Raw genomic sequence first — 14,716 nt, forward strand, 5'->3', positions numbered from 1 at the left:
ATTCAAGTTCTTAAAGGATACACAGGCGATAATACACTGCAATTCAATACAATTGTTTAATTTGAATAGTGTCTTTCATACAAAATGCTTTGGTGACTGATTGTAAATAATAGAATTACACAGCTAAACAATAGAAAAGAGAGTGAGTATGGGCAAGGAAGAATAGATGTGTTTTTGGATGAGATTTTAAATGAGAGAATCAATGAAGTGTAAAGATGCAGGAAAATTGTTCCAGGCTGCAGAGGAGAAGGCTCTCAGTAAACCAGTTGTGTTGATGAAACTTAGCATTTTTTTTAGTGCTCTGTGTGTTGAAGGCACCATGTAGACATTGACTATATATACTAATGCCATGAAGTAGGTGGTCAAGTAGTTATCCACAGGTAGGGAAACAGACAGAGACAGGTGAAATTACTTGCTCAAGGCCACACAGCGAATCAGTGTGAACGTTTTAATACGCAGGATCTTCCTGGTCCTGTACTCTTCACTACAGAGCACACTGTCTTGTCTGCAGGAGTATCCAGATCAGAAGAAAGAAGACCAATGCATGCAAAATGTCTGTGGATTTTGGCATGCTTTTCAAAGAATCCTAGAGACACGGTAACCAGGTATCTGAATTCCCACGATTGTAGACTCAACTGGTTGACAGCAAATTAGAGAAGAATTGGCAAGCATTTTTAATCTTCTTTTTCTAAAGGTTTGCCTACAGGTTTTCTTTTACTGTGTGTGCAGTGTCAGGTCAATCTTTATTATAAAGCTTATTTTTTTCCTATTAGGAACCTATATAGCATTTTAATTTTTTGAAAAGTTTGCTTTGTGAGAAAATAACACATCATGAAGTAGTAAATTTAATTCCTTTATGAGCATTGTGCTGAACAGAGAGGTTATGAGAAGCAAAACAAACATAAAAAAAGAGCAAAAGGAAGTGTGACAAGAGGGGGGGAAGATAAATCTGCAGGAAGCATTGCTACTGACTGTTGAACCCTCGGCCTCATCTTACAGCAGTGCATATTTTGTCCTTTTGATTTACTCCCCTGGATTCCCTAATTCTTGTCACCACCTATGCCAGTCTTTTGGGATGAAAGACGCATCTTAGACACCACCTTGTCGAGCCAGCGATCATCAGAAGTGTGGAAATGTAGTATCAGGCTGTTGGAGGTATTCAGGCTGTAAAAGTGGTTTCCAAACCACTATGACAAAACAGACAGCAGTGACCCTCATTAACAGGGAGTAGAGCACCAGGAGTAGGCAGCTTCTGGTGGAGTCAGTGCATTTTTGCATCTAGGTGGAGTCTCATCTTTTTTCTCTCTCCAGGCAGTTTACCAAGGGTGTAGAGAGAGTGCAGAATCCTAATGTCAGGGGAAAAGGTCTATAGTTGGAGGTGTTTCAGTGGATGGTTGGAAACCCTGGTGATCAACTAGTTTGCAGGCCAGCATGCCCCAAAGCTTTCCTGTTCTTACATGGGCACATTCAATCTGCATGTCCCAAATTCCTTTCATTAGAGGAGGGTTTTTTGTCTTGCACAAGCCACGTTTTATTTATACAGAAAGCACCTTTGTCGCCTTTAGCTAAGATTCATTTGAAACCAAATTCATTTCATGTGGCAGTGGAAGTAGCTTTTGAAGATTAAGTCATGCGGCCAGGAAACAGAAACAGGACGACATGGCTTACGCAACTAATCAAATACTGAATTTTGAATAACGACTGTTTTGAGGCATACCAGGACTGAGCAGTTCTTGAGCAGTCCACAGGCAGAGCTTGAGCTGCATCCCGCGCCCGAAAGCCTTCACTGCAATTAAACAGCCCCTTAGCCTGAGCCCTGCAAGACCAAGTCAGCTGGCACAGGCCAGCCACAGGCTTCTTATTGCAGTGTGGACATACCCCAGAGCTCTGGGGAGTATAATCTCTTGAGTGCACTGAGTGGCCTGTATGGAAGGAAATAGTTCAGTAATTCATTTTCCCCCATACTCTTGCTGTCTTTGTTATGGCTAGCAACCCAGAAAAAGGTCATTACATCAGGGAAATTTGGTCCCAAATGGCTGGAATCTAACAAAATCAGCTTTTCTCAGGTGATTTCTTCCATTTTAGAGAACATCCACAGCTCCAAATTTTCTGTTGGCATAGTTCCATTAACTTCAGTTGTGTTACACCAGCCAGGAGTCTGCCCCAGGAGTCATGCCACTTCTGGATTTGGACCCTACCTGGGAGGAAAATACAAAGGGTCAGGTGATTTGAATATAGCTCTTTAAATTTCGGAGGACACGAGTAGATTTTGAGGTTCTGCATCAAGACTTTCTTTAATTAAAGCCCATGAAAAATCTATAGTAGTTCTCATCCCCGCCGCAGCCCTGTAGTAACATGCATAAGTGAAAAATGGAGTAAATAAGCTCTTTAAAAACAAAACAAAGGGCAGCAACTCAAGGGTTGGAAGATTTTACAGAGTTCTTGGAGTATCAGCTCCGTCCTTACATAAGAGATTTCTTTGTGTGTTTGTGCTTCTCAAGGAGTTGAGAACCCCTCCACTTTTTTTTCCCCTTTGGCTTTACTGACTCAAGTTCAAGGTTCTTAGGTTATGTCTGCACTGCAATTAGATGCCTGCAGCTGCCCCGTGCCAGCTGATTCAGGCTTTCAGGACTCAGGATAAAGGGCTGTTTAATTGCAGGGTAGACATTCAGTCTCAGGCTGCAGCCTGAGCTCTGGGACCCTCCCACCTCACAGGGTCCTAGAGCCTGGGCTACAGCCTGAGCCCAAACATCTACACGACAATTAAATAACCCCTTAGCCTCAGCATCATGAGCCCAAGTTAACTGGCATAAGCCAGTCATGGGTTTTTAATTGCAGTGTAGATATACCGTTTGTGGCACAGACCGTAATTCCATCCATCATGAACTAGATAGGATTCTGCTCAGTGTCCATCCATGCAACTCCTATATTTGCCAGCTCGTTAGGGTGTTTCTTCTCCAAAGGCTGAGCCCGCTGCCTGCTCATTATGTTTGCCATGCTTAAGAGCAAGAGAACTCACCTGTAATGATCCAGGCATTGTGAAGCAAAGCCACTGATCTGGTCAGTTCTTAAGGATTGCTGTACTGTAACAACACCTTCAAAGTGATTATGGCTAATCAAATATTTCTATCGTTTGTAAATGGAAATTATTTGCTTGATAGTCAAAAGCCAGCTATGTTAGGGTTGATTGAGTCAGTTCTGGGGAATAAAATGTGCAATGAGTCCGTGTGCAAAAATGCCTTATAATTTTTTATTGACGCATGCATTCATATGTATATTTTCTCTTTTAAAAAAATCAACCGGCTGAGATATTTTTAAAACTGTTAGAAAACATAGCTACAACATTTATATTGTTTGCTCTTCTTTGGTCCAGTTTCTAGCTACCAATCCAGAATTAGGGCCTGATTCTGACATCCTTACAAAACTCACATAGAGTAGTACTTTACTACAGTGCTACTGTCAGTTATGGCTGATTCACATTGTTTTTTTATGGTGTGTAGGCGCCTGGATGAATATTGCCGCCAGTGATGACAGGTTGCTTATTGATACTGCATGTGAAACACTTTCACTCTTTATGATTCCTGGAGTCTTTCCTCTTTAGTGTATCTAAGCAACAGTTGTGTCGTATGATACAGTTAATCCCAATATTGAAGCACTTATTCATGTGAATAGTCCTAGTGGTTCTAAAGAGGACCTCTTTCAATGAGTATAGATTGCAGCATTGAATGCCAGGTACCCTCACCGCCCCAGAGGTTGATCGGGTGTTAACTGATGTTTGTTGTCGTTTTGGAAATGGTATATTAACTCTTCTCTCCCGCAGTGTTTAAAAATATGAGAACATTAATAATTAAAATGCAAATCATGTGTTGCTGCTAGAAACGAGACTTGCACCAGTTTTTTAAAAAAAAAATAGAGATCTATTTTAAAATTGATGGGAAGCAAAGATTTTACTTGTGAAAGAAAATAAATGTAGGTGTAAGACTGAGGCCTCAATTCTGCAAAGACTTGCTCACATTTAATTCACAGGCTGTGAATTGTTACACTGACTTCAATTAAACTTCAAGGGGCATAAATCTTTGCAGCATTGTGGTCTATAGTAGAAAACTCAGTTGCTCAGTCCCATTGCTTATCTTTGGTGTTCCTTTAGTCAATACTATAATGTCTAGACTTCACAAGGCTCAATTAACCATGGCCTTGGAACATTAACTCAGAGTGTCTTTGATAAACTGTACGTATGCATGTTTCATTGTACCTGTTGTTTTAACAAAGTTATTTTATTTTAAAATAATATTTTATTTATTTATTTATTTATTTATTTATTTATTTATTTATTTCAGAGTAATACACTGAAATATTATTTCAGCATCAACACCATGTTCCCTTTTAAAATGAAGTTGTTTGACGTATGACTTTTTGCCCATGGCCAGCTAAATGTTTTCATCACTGCAAGCATAAATATTAGAATATTTTAAGTGTATCAGTGATTTTTTCCCCTCATGCTAACAAGAAATCATATAAAATTCAGATGACAAAAATATTTGTATATTTGTTTTTACAGTCTTTATACGGTGCTGCAGTTTCTACTACTCCAGAATTACCTCTCTTCTATACTCCTATTGATTTGGTAGACATCAGTGTAGAAGTGGCTGGACTGAAGTTTCCAAATCCCTTCGGTCTTGCCAGTGCAACTCCAACTACTAGTTCCCCAATGATTCGAAGAGCATTTGAAGCAGGATGGGGATTTGCTCTGACCAAAACATTCTCTCTCGATAAGGTAAGGAAATATTTTAAGGCGTATGTAATTTCATGGTATGTTCTAGTCATGATCTAAATGTTTTGAGAATATAAATAAGTATTAGATCCAGTCAGCTAAAAAGCTTTTAGGGTTCTATTAATATTCTACATACTTTTCCAGGGCTACTATTAACTCAGTTATTTGCTTCTGGCAGTACCCATCGAGTGCTACGTGATGTAGACTCCAAACAAGGCACAGCCTCCATTCCAAAGCATTCCCAGTCTAAAAGAGACAAAATGAACAGATAGACAAAGTATAGCAGGAGAGGGTTCTGATTGCTTAATCAAGGGGGAGGTTGGCCTCCTTTTGATAAAACAATGTTTGATAACAATTTGTTTCTATTTTGCTGATAATACATATAGACTATCCCCACTTAACCCCCAGCCTTTCCATTACTAGTCAGGTAGTTCCTTTTAGGAATCATAATGGAAATAGGTTTTCAGGCAGGATTTGAATTGAACAGCTCACAAAGACCTTTCCACATGTAAGAGCTATCAGGATGCAGTCAAAGAAATTACTGTGTGAGCAATGGATTTAGGTATCTATGTAGATGTTGGAATCACTAGGGGAGTTTAGGAATGGTAGCAATATAAGACAGGACAGAAAGATAGGGAAGAGCAAGGCTTTACTGAAGGCCTGGAATGCAAGGACAAGAAGCTTGAATATGAAGCAGTAGGAGAGCAGAAGCTAGTGTAAGATGAGGTCAGAGTGATGGCCAAGGAAGATGATCTTAATGGCAGTATTTTGTACATATTGGCAGTGGGTTCAATGGGTGTTAGGCTAAGAGAAGGAGGAGGTTGTAGCAATCAAAATGAGAAACTGAGGGACTGAGCAAGAATTTTAACTGTAAACACTGAAAGAAAAATACAAATCTTAGAAATGTTTTGGAGGAAGAGGCAACAAGTTTTGTACATGGCTTGACTGTGTGGGGAAACGAAGAGGGAGGAGTCAAAGATGAACCCCAAGTTGCAGGTCTGAGTAATATGGAGCATGATTGTGGTGTTGAAAAGCAACAGATAATAGGATGGACTTGAAGAGAGCTTGGAGGAAACATAAGGAGCTCAGCTTTGGCCATGTTAAGTTTCCTGTGGCAGTGAGAAGATGTCAATGAGGCAGCTGAGATGCAGAATTGGATGGATGGGGACTTATCAAGAGGAAAGAGGCAAATTTGTGAGGCATCTCTGTAGAGATGGTAATTGAAGTAATATGAGTAAATGAGATCATCCAGAGAGAGTGTAAAGTGAGAAGAGAAAGGGAGTAGCAAGAGTGTCCTTACAAAATATCAGGTTTCAGAGTAACAGCCGTGTTAGTCTGTATTCGCAAAAAGAAAAGGAGTACTTGTGGCACCTTAGAGACTAACCAATTTATTAGAGCATAAGCTTTCGTGAGCTACAGCTCACTTCCTCAGATGCATATCGTGGAAACTGCAGCAGGCTTTATATATACACAGAGAATATGAAACAATACCTCCTCCCACCCCACTGTCCTGCTGGTAATAGCTTATCTAAAGTGATCATCAGGTGGGCCATTTCCAGCACAAATCCAGGTTTTCTCACCCTCCACCCCCCCACACAAATTCACTCTCCTGCTGGTGATAGCCCATCCAAAGTGACAACTCTTATGCAAGGTAGCCTGTTTCCTCTTGTTTTTCCCTACCCCCCCCCCCCAGATGTTCTGGTTTAACTTGGATTTAAACTTGAAGAGTGGTCAGTTTGGATGAGCTATTACCAGCAGGAGAGTGACTTTGTGTGTGTATGGGGTGGGGGGGATGTGAGAAAACCTGGATTTGTGCAGGAAATAGCCCAACTTGATTGTCATGCACATTGTGTAAAGAGTTGTCACTTTGGATGGGCTATCACCAGCAGGAGAGTGAATTTGTGTGGGGGGGTGGAGGGCGAGAAAACCTGGATTTGTGCTGGAAATGGCCCACCTGATGATCACTTTAGATAAGCTATTACCAGCAGGACAGTGGGGTGGGAGGAGGTATTGTTTCATATTCTCTGTGTATATATAAAGCCTGCTGCAGTTTCCACGATATGCATCTGAGGAAGTGAGCTGTAGCTCACGAAAGCTTATGCTCTAATAAATTGGTTAGTCTCTAAGGTGCCACAAGTACTCCTTTTCTTCTTACAAAATATGTGTGGCCAAAATTTGATCTCAGTCATACAACCAAGATGAGGTAACTCCACAGAAGTCATTGCTACTCTGGATTTATACCTAAGTAATGGAAATCCAGAACTGTCCCATTGAGTACAACACAAGCAGAAATTTTTCTTATTGAAACATTTTAAGGGAAGAGGTTTAATTGAAGCATCCCCTGCCATCAGTATTTGCACAGAACTCCCTGTTAATTTCAGTTAATTGAGTGTCTAAGTTGATGGCAGGATCCAGCCAAAACTGAGAATTGTTTATTAATCACATATGCCTACAGCTATGTTACCTTGCACTGTGACTATATCAGATCTCATAAGTTAAGCAGGTTTGAGCTAGGTTAGTATTTGGGTAGGCTTCTTTGGAGGAATATATGTTACAGGAAGTATTGTTGGCCTTTCACTACGTGGCAGTTTTGTCAGAGTCAGTACTGAACCAGTGACTTATCATGGGCTCCAGTAGTCAGTGCGCTACCAGAGGTGAGGCTTTTGCTTGATGTCTTTCAGATCAGATGTTCAGTAAAACCAAGGTTCTGAAAGTAGTCATTATTATTTTATGGTATTATTTTAATATAAGAGAAAAGGAGGTTGGGCAAAGTGCCCTTGACTCATTCAAACTTGGATTATTACAGTCTGCCTAGGTAAATTTTCCTGGGAGTCTTAGTTGGATATAGTGTTATTCATTTCTGGCCCTAAACTCTGGAGTAGCATTGCTGTGTTCTATAGAACAACTGTCATGACCCACCCAAGAGCTGACTGACGTGATTTTTATACCATTATACTCTTGACAACGCCTCCCAGAGGTGTTGAGCCTTAATGTATATGATGTGCTTTGAGATACAGAGATGTTAGGTGCAAAAAGAAATGCAATTGTTTCTGTTTATGTAAACAACAAAATATTAATACTATTAAAATACTAAAAATATTTCAAATAGGAAGACAAGTTCAGTGAGGTGCAACAGTTCTTATTTCAACAATGAGTATTGCACAGAGATTCTCAGTCTAACACTGGAACAAATAATTACAATTTAGTCTGGAATAATATAGGTCAGTATAATGTACAATTGTATTTGATCTGTTTAGTTAGCTTCTGATTACACTGATATAAATCCTGTGCAATACTCAGAAGGGAGCTGGAAACTCTTGGCTTGTAGGGCAAGGATAAGTGGAGGTTATGTATGGGCACAAGTAAAACTGTGTGTTAGTCCTCTGCATGGAGTGGAAGACTCAGACTTGGCTTTGTGCATCAATTTACTTACTCTTATACATGCTGGGTAATAGGGAGTTGGCTAGTGGCAGAGTGTTGGCATGTCCAAGAAGACACGGGCTTAAGCATTATCTTCAGAAAGCAAATAAAATCAGCTTTACCTGGCATTTACATACAATGCTCTGCACCTGCCCTATGCAGGCTCAACCCTATAATGTTTATTTTTATATACAGTAAAGGTAAATCAACTCTGGAATAAAAGACCCGTGGCGTAGTCACCACTGGCCCTGCTCAACTGACTCAGGCTTGAGGGGCTCAGGCTGCAAGGCATCACATTTAGACATTCAGGTTTGGGCTGGAGCCCAGGCTCTGGGACCCTTCCGTCTTGCAGAGTCCCACAGCTTGGGCTCCAGCTTGAGCACGAACATTTACGCCGCAATTTTACAGCCCCACAGCCGGAGCCCCATGAGCCTGAGTCAGCTGACCCAAGCTAGCCATGGGTGTTCAATTGTTTGGATACACTCTCAAGAGCCAAGCATAAAATAGCCTCTGGGAATATGAGAGTTCTGTGGCAGCAGAAATGGTTCGCTCTTGCAAAATCTATGTACCTCTTAGTAGTGACTATATAATGCAATTCCAGCGTTATGTGGCTGCCAGTGACTTCCCCTGTATCAGAGATATAGTCTGTGTGCCAGCACCTGGAAAGGACGGTTGTGTCTTTTGGTACTTTAGTAAAAATGGGCGAGGTGAGGCAGATTCCCTGACCAATAGCTAGGGAAGAATATGTAAAGAAATCACACAGCCCAACTATAGAGTTTCCCAAGTTGACAACTGTCATGGAATGCAGTCAGAGAGAAGAACAGGGTGACAGAGACAGAGATGGAAAAAGAGTACAGTTGCATCTGAAGCCTTCGCCCCAGAAGGAGGGAGAAGACATGAGCCAAGATGAAGACTTGAAGCACTTAGAAGGCAAGGGCCTCAATTTACCTAAGCTTTACTTCCTCTGCAAGCAGCACATCAACTCACCAGTATGGGGTGCTGCTTCTTTTTTCCTTTCGGTTTGACTTTGTGCAGAAGGCCAGTGTAGACAGACACTCCAAACAGGTCGCACCAATAAATGTGACTGTCCAAGTCTTGGGCAGCCCAGAAGAATGGGTGTAAATTTTTTTTTTGGCCAGAATTCCATTCGAGAACACCAGGGCAGCCAGTCCTACAACCAGTGGGAGCCAGCCTAGGTTTCTGTATCCCCTCTTACCCAAGGATTTTTGGACAGCAGATCTGCAGACATGGTGCCACAGATGATGCTTCTGTTCCTCCAAACCCAGAACTGCTCTTGCCTCTCCCCTACAGTACCCCATGTGCCACAGAGAGCTGCAGCACTACTCCATGTCGTGTAGCATTAGGTCTCTCCCCAAACACTGCCTCACCCCCCATGCAGCAGAGCCACAGTAGTTCCACTATGCCTAGGACCTTCTGTTTGTGATGTGTAGGATTCAGCCCTATGTGTATCATTAGATGTTTTCTTCTGCAGTACTGCATTATAATTGTACCATACAGAAGATCTAATGTAAGTCATATCTGAAATTCTCTCAGAACATTTATGTGCTTAAATACATGCTATGGTAAATATTTTAGAAGGTACGTGTTGTTACAGTGTAAAACAGATGTTAATTATAAATTATTGGATTGTGATATATAAATATATGTATATAAATGTAAAATTTGTGGATTTTAAGTTTACAAAATCAAAGTACAGTATATCTGTGGATATCTGTACTAATTAATATCAAGTAGCTCTGATCTTTTAAAGAAACAGGGATCACTAATTCTAAAGCAGATTCTCACTGGGCAAGGAAAACAGCAGAGAACAAATATGCACCTTTAAGCACACTCTCTTCCTTGTCCAGCTATACCTAAAGAAGGACAGGACACACTTGATATGGATTTAATCAGGCCGCAACTTTATTATTAGCTGTCTGGGACTGCCCAGCAGATAAAAGTGTACAGTGCAGGTAAACCCTGTTTATCTTGTAATTACCCTGGGGTGGAGAGATTCCACCGGCTCCCCCTCTTTTTTCCATTCAGGTCCCTCCAGCAAATCCATTGCTGGGACCTTACCATCCACCCCCCACCCTCGTAGGAGGGGTAAGGTGGGCTATAAGAAATGGGGAGTTCAACTATAGGAGCCCCAAACCCCACACCATTTCCGTTCCTTTAATCAGCATCTCCTTTTAAAGTCTTTTATCTGCACTGGACATCCACCCCACATTCACCAAATAAGTTGTGACATATAGCCTACCACCTTTTGTGCTCACCATAATAGGTGTTCCCTAACACCTGCTGTAGGGAAGGTGAAAAAACCCCCACACCACTGAAGCCAATATGGGGGTGAGGGAAAAAATTCCTTCCCAGCCCCGCTAAAAAGGAGCGTCTAGCACAATGCCCCTAGCAGGTTCAAACCAGTGGTACAAGTAAAACCCATGTCTTACCGGTATGGGGGGAGAAGGGGATGCACCAGCTAAGGGGTGCACATGACCTCCCTACTTGACCCTCCATGTGACTCCTCACTGCCCCCCCCCAGCCTGGGGCCCCCATGCTCTTCCAGTCCCCTCTCCACATCCCTCCCATGTTACCTGGGGAGACAGGGCTGGGGGAGGTGAGCCGGGAGGGGGCGGGGGAGTACAGCTGTCGGAAGAGCTGCTGACATTCTGCTCCTTTCCCTGCTGCCCCTCCCAGCGGGGAAAGGAGCAGAACCCCCAGCCCTCTCCTCTGGCCGGGCTGCTCCTGTGTGTTTCCAGCCTACTTGCACTGCTGGTTCATACCCACCAGATAATCACACCTCAACAGGAGGGAGGGTGAGTGCTGCCTTGCCTGCTGCGTGGAGAAAGGGGTTGCCAACGCCCAAGCTTGCACCTTTAAAGCCTTCCACCCTTACGTTCCAAGGGGGTGAGTCAGTGCTTCAAAGCTGACCAACACCACCTCTTTGCCGCAGTTTCTGACCTTGTTCTCCCCCCACCCCCATAAAGCACTACTGTCTTCCTCAGCGGGCCTGGACAACGGCCCCCCTGCTTTCAGTGCTGGGCGGTCATTCTCCTCTCTTTCCCCCCAACTTCCTTCCTTCCCTGAGGTATTGCTGAAATACTATTTTTGTCTTATTCAGAGCTTCTGTGCTTCGAAGTTACTATGTATAAATTTGGTTGGTAAGAAATTAAAGGAAAAAGGTGGAGGGAAGGATAAGATAAAATAAAGTCCACAAAAAGAATTCAGTTACTAGTAAACCTATTTAAAATATGTTTACCTATATTCATAGACCAATCATTACTACTTTCAGAACCATTTCTGAAAAGCAGATAGCTACCTGCAATGGGAGAAATCTCTTAGCTTAATTAAAAAGAGTATCATCTGGTGATAATTCTTAAAATGATATATTGGAATTTGTTTGTTTTTTCTATCTGGATATTGCACCATACATAGAAATGGAATTTTTCTTAACTCAAAATCTATAGTCAGAAAATTTATACAAGACTGTTCTTTAATTAATTTTTTTAAAATGAAAATTTGAGACATCTGCTGCTGTTTCTACGTTAGAGTTCATTTTTAATATATTCTATTGAAGAATTTGTATCAAAATTTGTAATCTTTTAAAACTATGGATTCAGTTGTGGTTTCCTCACTTCACTGTATAACTAAAGGAGCAAGAGAAAAAAACAGAAGTGGAATGGCAGAATGTTTGCTTTGATTTTTAGATGCTTCCTTCACTTGTAAAAATTTAATTCTGATTAATCGGCGACATCTGTCTTTACTCTGTTGTGACATGCATTGATTTGTGATGCTGTTGCTTTCAATAACCTAGAAGCAGTTGCCTTTATGAGTGGTACCAGCAGAAATAAATGTGTAGACTAACTTCATTCTGAACCTCCACTATTTTTTTAATTTGTATGCTGCAGGTTGCATTGCCAGTTTTAAAAACAGACTAATGATTAAAAGTGAATTAAATTTCAACTAAAACATTATATTGCAAGAAAGTATTTGCTCCTCAATTTATATCTGTACAATACATAGTAATAAATTCTACACTATATTTTCACAAACCATATCTAAATGAAGGATGTTGTATATTGTGCATTAATTTGACCCAAAAGTACTACATTTCTGCATGCTGTTATTACAACACACTGATTCATGCTTCAGCTAGTTGAGTGTGTGTACATTTGTACTCCATTTACCTCTATAATTATAGGTGGTAAAATTGTGTTACAGTGACATATTGTTTTCCATACCATTAGTATTTCACTGAAGTGAACCTGTGTTTTATATATATATATATATATATATATATATATATATATTTGAATGATATTACAACACAATCCTTTAGATTAAAGTAGTTATATATATGGTGCCAAGCCAGAAAACTATTTAAGATGTATTAAAATGCAGAACCTTGACATTTGAAATTCTGAAGTTCTTAATATGACAAAGGTTATTCTGTGGAGTTTTGCTATAATATGAAATATTAATATTTCACAATACAGTTTTGATGAAGTACAATTTACCTAGCTTGCATATGATAAAGAAATTAAATGCTTACCAAGGGAGTTCAGCAAGAATTAGAGCCCTGCCTGAACATCTGCTTGAAATTTTATTATCCTGTCCTACTGACAGCATCACTCCCTCGTTGTTTTTCTAGATTGACAGCTGAATATTGCATTGATTTCTACAGCAAATATGTTTAGGTGAACTGTGTTTCCTTTTTTAGGAATTTAGAACTTGCTTTTGATTTTCATCCTATAATTTTTTTATATGCTCCTGACATTTGTAGATGCCAGATTGAGGTCTAATATGCTGTAGCGAAGATAGACCATTGACTTGCTGTGAAATGCCAGTTGATATCTCAGTAAACAGAAATATTACTATTCTTTATTGTGTGGCCTGTATGGGCTTTCTTTGGGGAGACAAATGATCAGATTGTTAATGTCAAATATAAAAAAGATGGTTTGCCTTTCTACTAAATAACATCAAGAGCAACTTTTATTAACTACATTCTTGAACAAAAAAAAAAGCATTTTACAGGATTTCTTAGCACATGCAGCTTGCCTGTGACTTGAATTATTTATTGTTTTACAAATGCTCTACTGATTCTGAAAATATAAACTGTGAATTTGAGAAGAGTTGCAATGAGAAATATTGCATTCTATGGCTGACTGACTGATATTTAGATTTAGATGTTTAAAGTATATCAAAGATTAACAAATGAAGTAAAAATTATCCTGGGGACATAAAATAATATGCAGTTATTATTAAAAAACCCACTATGTCAAAAAGAGTCTATTTAACTTGTATATTTAAATAGAGAAGTGTTACTCAGTTACAAAGAGAAGGCATTCATGCTGAAAATCTGAGCAAAAGGCAGAAAAAAAGTCTTTCGCATAATCTTTCAGTACCTCATTTTCCTGGTACAATCAGTTTAAGGGCCAAATTCTCTGCTGTGCCTAGCTTTAGCCCAGCCCTGGCAGAGTTTACAGTAACTTTTTAAAGCATGTTAGAGGCTTGTTCTCAACTCTGACAACTTAACTGCTGCAAAGATCATAGTGCCAGCTGAGGAATGCCAGAGTGCTCTGCATTCAGACTAGTGCCACACCCTCTCCCCCCTACCCCCTTACACCAGGGGTTGCTGGGGCATGGCATAAAGGCCAGCTAGGTCACCTCTAGACCCATTGGGATGTAAGAGGATGTAGCCTGTATCATGCATACTTTCAGCAGCACAATGGATGTAGAGGGACCAGGGAATCTATCTGTGAATATTTAGTGTATTGGGTACTTAAGAGGGAGGGGGAACCTAAATTCATCCCTGGTATAACTCCACTGAAGTCTTCCTCCCTGAGCAGGTGTAAGTATTGATCCTATCTTTGAAGTCAGTGGAAGGGGGGTGAGTATAGCCCCATATTTGTAAGGATAATTTTTGCCATTAATGAGTCAGATTATATTGTCTACCATTTTGAAGTACTGAAGATGGTGGAATATGTTTGTAAAAAAAGCAGAATTCAGAAGTCTTTTAAAGAAAAGAAAAATCCCCGTTTGTAGAATGGATTTCTCATGGTGGCATTTACAGTTTTAGGAACACAAATAGCCACATCCTGGTGATTTTGTAATATTTTTCCAACTGCTGGACAATGGGATGCCCAGAGCACAAAACCCAAAGCACAAAACCCACAGAGAGGAGCTCTGCTATTCCCACAGGAAGATGCACAACTCCATGACAACTCTGCAATGGAACACAGAGTGGGATGTGGCATGACAGGGTTATGGTCAGTGAATCTGCACACATCATAGCTCCACAAGCCCAGATTCCTACAAGGAGTGGGATGCCAGGCTGCATAACCTGTTCGCCTTTCTCTTCTCCCCCCGCCCCCTGAACCTGAAGTAGCAGCCTAACCCTGTGTGCTGGTTACTGTAAATTGGGACTGAAGATTCAGTCCCTCAGCCCTGTGCATTTTGAGCACATTTTTCTTTTTCGCGGGTTTTGAACCAAAAAGCCCAAATGCCTGGCATGAAGATGACCTC

General features: G+C 40.7%; 1 protein-coding gene across 1 annotated transcript in view; it reads left to right on the top strand.

Annotated features, from left to right (window-relative positions):
• The window catches only part of DPYD (dihydropyrimidine dehydrogenase), a 537,067-nt gene that overhangs the window by 300,599 nt on the left and 221,752 nt on the right, over window positions 1–14,716 (top strand). Inside the window, exon 13 of the mRNA XM_084637885.1 lies at window positions 4,559–4,774. Coding sequence (XP_084494011.1) covers window positions 4,559–4,774 — 216 coding nt within the window. The remainder of the gene's footprint in view (window positions 1–4,558; window positions 4,775–14,716) is intronic.

The sequence above is a fragment of the Lepidochelys olivacea genome (assembly GCF_965140295.1).
Source record: "Lepidochelys olivacea isolate rLepOli2 genome assembly, chromosome: 8".
Classification (NCBI taxonomy): domain Eukaryota; kingdom Metazoa; phylum Chordata; order Testudines; family Cheloniidae; genus Lepidochelys; species Lepidochelys olivacea.